The sequence below is a fragment of the Sinocyclocheilus rhinocerous genome, unplaced genomic scaffold (assembly GCF_001515625.1).
Source record: "Sinocyclocheilus rhinocerous isolate Xijiao unplaced genomic scaffold, SAMN03320098_v1.1 scaffold345, whole genome shotgun sequence".
Lineage (NCBI taxonomy): Eukaryota > Metazoa > Chordata > Actinopteri > Cypriniformes > Cyprinidae > Sinocyclocheilus > Sinocyclocheilus rhinocerous.
The window spans coordinates 393,416-396,524 of NW_015630020.1; the positions used below are offsets into that span (position 1 = coordinate 393,416).

The 3,109-nt window shown below is 39.9% G+C and overlaps 1 protein-coding gene across 4 annotated transcripts in view; it reads right to left on the reverse strand.

Annotated features, from left to right (window-relative positions):
• Nucleotides 1-3,109, reverse strand: part of qkib (QKI, KH domain containing, RNA binding b) — a 113,429-nt gene that overhangs the window by 12,788 nt on the left and 97,532 nt on the right. For 3 of the 4 annotated variants that reach the window (XM_016551594.1, XM_016551596.1, XM_016551593.1), the window contains 2 exons: nt 1,501-1,588; nt 713-1,012 (listed from right to left, as the gene is read on the reverse strand). In XM_016551594.1, the coding sequence (XP_016407080.1) occupies nt 713-1,012; nt 1,501-1,588 (388 nt within the window). The remainder of the gene's footprint in view (nt 1-712; nt 1,013-1,500; nt 1,589-3,109) is intronic. The other variant, XM_016551595.1, reaches the window with a different exon arrangement.

Below are 3,109 nucleotides of genomic sequence, written 5' to 3' on the forward strand. Positions count from 1 at the left end.
CCAAACCCTAATCCTAATCCTAACCCTAACCATATAGTAAGTACATGTAGTTAATTAATATTACTTAGTACTTAAATGTATAATTACACTGTAATAAGGACACATTAAAATGAAGTGTAACCCAAAACACTTTAGCTGCTATGAGGTGGGATACGGGTAAGGTCAGGGACAGGTTTGGTGGCATGGGTATGTTTTTAGGGTGGGTTATGTTGTAAGGGATGGATCAACAGTGTAATTATAAATGTTCAATATTCTTACAACCTTCTTACAATTTATCCTAAGTAATTGTAACTTTTTAAAAGATTTTTGTGATTCCAGCCCCAGATTAATCATATATGAGCCTAGCACAAAACATTTAAAAATACACTGAAATTTTAAAAGCAATATTATAAAATGGATAGTACAGACCCCAGAGTCTGACCATGTATGAGTTTCGCTAGGTTGAGATGTTGATCGGCAACCATAAACAATCAAACTTGCTTCAAATAGTGCAACTTCCGTTTTAGGTTTTGTATTTTTACCTCATATTTCTGTATAGCACATGTAAATAAGGTAAAACAGATACATTTACAAAATGTCACATGGCATGAATGGTCATACCTCCCAACCCTAGTGTACAGCCATGTAAGGCATGAGAGTCCACAGCCCATGCTGAAGGAGGTTCTGGGACCTGGGGGGGTCTGTGTAGTGAGACAGGTGTAGCTATGCTTACCTAAAACCCCGCTGGAGTCGATAGGATACTCCAGAATGGAGGTGGCGGGGGCCAGTGTGTAGGGGTACTCATAGGGCGTCGCGTAAATCAGGCCCGACTCCGGACCAGGCTGCACTAGGGTGGCAGCTGCTGGGTGGGCCGAGCCGTTGGGCATGACGGTCTGGATCTGGCGGATGAGGGGCATGATGGTGTGCCCTGCGGCCGTAGGCGTGCGCAAGACTGTGGGCGGCAGGACAGGTGCTGGGCCGGTGATGATCCGTGGTGCCTGGGCGCTCGCTGCAAGAGAGAATGCAAGGGAAGCTGCGGTGAGCGGAAAAATGTGAGGGTAGGGGTGAATGAAGACGGGTGGGGTCAGGACAAAAAAACACAAAAACCGTTAGTACCATGCAAAGGCAAACACTGGACACAGAGCATGACAGCGATGCTATTTAGCTATTCATTAGTAAACAAGGCAGGGGAGGAGCCAGTGCATTCAAACAACACACTCCTGCAGTTCCACAGCGCTTCAGTATTATTTACTGAAGCAGCAAAGCGAAGAGGAGGATGTCACAACATTCGGTCAATTAAGGAAGCATTGTTTTCACAGATAGCAGTGCATGTTCTCTATTCTTTCAGCTCATTAGCTGCTCTTTGGATGTATGTGCTAATTCTGGATCACAATACTGATACACATGTCAGAGCATTCATCAGGGAATCAGGGTTACTTGAGAAAGGATTACTGAGAGCTGCGGCTACAAAGGCCTCCAACAATACTGTCTCTGTTTGCTTGAGAGGAGGTGGCGGCTTACGTGATTTGATATTGGCGTCTCTGTAGGTGCCGTTAAGAATGGCCAGTTCCATCAGTTGCATCTTCTTCAGACTGTCCTCGCCTTCAGCCTGTCGGTGTAAAGAAACACATAAAGATGTCAAAAACAGATGCGCACAAACACAACACGCTACTGCTACTATTCACTGCAGTTAGTGTTTGTTTTTTCTCTCACACATAAGATGCATTACAAGCACAGTGTCTGTTGTATATACTTAATGTGTGTTCTTTCTCTAATGTGGCGGTAATAAACCTCAGTACTCAAGGGAGTGATACAGTTTCCTTCAAATGTTTGAGCCATTAAAGGTAGGTAGCTATAAACATGTTGACAGTTTAAATAACTTTAAGTATTCTGCTCTGCCATGAAAATAGACAAAGAGAAAACGAATCATAAAGACAGACATCGACCTGCAGTAACAAGCACTAAGAATGTGTGTACTGACACACTGTGGAACACAACAATGTGTGAAATCAAGCTTGCAGATAGCATAGATCCCACGTGAAAAAGTGTGTTTAATTGTACTGAATGTGCACTTGTAGTAGTGTACTTCAAATCTTAAAAGCGCATAAAAAATACTGTAATATTAATGAAATATTAACAAATCTTCAAGTACATTTTCATGACTGTGCTTCTTGGATACACTTTTAAAAAGTGCACTTAGCAATAATGCCTAATCTTTAAAGTTACTTTTAAATCATTATGTTTTAATAATCGTGTCATGCTTTAATAAGTACACTTTGATTTGTTGCCTAACTTACTAAAGCACTTGATTTTAAATTTAACAGTAGTGTTATTCAATATGACATTTAGTTATCAATGTTAAATATTAAGTTTTATTTACTAAATTGCAACTTCATCATACAAATGTGCAATTGCAAATATATTTAAATACATGACTGACATGTTTCAATACAAATGAGGTTAAAGTATATTTTAGTTTACCATAAATGCTTGCCAGTACATTTCAGTAGTACACTTTAACCATATTTCAATGACAAGAAGTAATTATCAATTAACAATTAACCTCGCACACCTGAAAGTAATAGACAGGTGCGTAGGAAAACAGACCAAACCAAGGCCAAATACAAAACATACTCAAAAGTCCCACACACTATCAATGCTTGCACATATATACAATTCTTTATTAACAACGTTTTTGTCCTATGACCTTCATCAGGTATATCTATGAAATTAATTATGAAATGACATATAAAAGTTGTAGTTAAAGGGATAGTTCACCCAAAAATGAAAATGTGATGTTTATCTGCTTATGCCAGAGCGCGTACACACCTCACGCATCGGATGCCCTGCGCGCGCTCAAAGACAGTTGGACATAGTGGTGTATTAGAGGTAAAAAATGATATAAATACTGTTCGGTTTCTGGCACAAACCGATCGTTTCGTGTCTTAGGACATCAATGTGTCGTCACGAGCCGCAGGGTTTAATTTGGATTTGTCTGTGCATGTTTTTTTTACTCTCATAGATTTTGTTACCATTGCCATGCATTATAAGACTGACAGACTGCAACGGTTGGAGTTAAAAACCATCAAATGTGTTCTACTGAAGAAACAAAGTCACCCACATCTTGGAT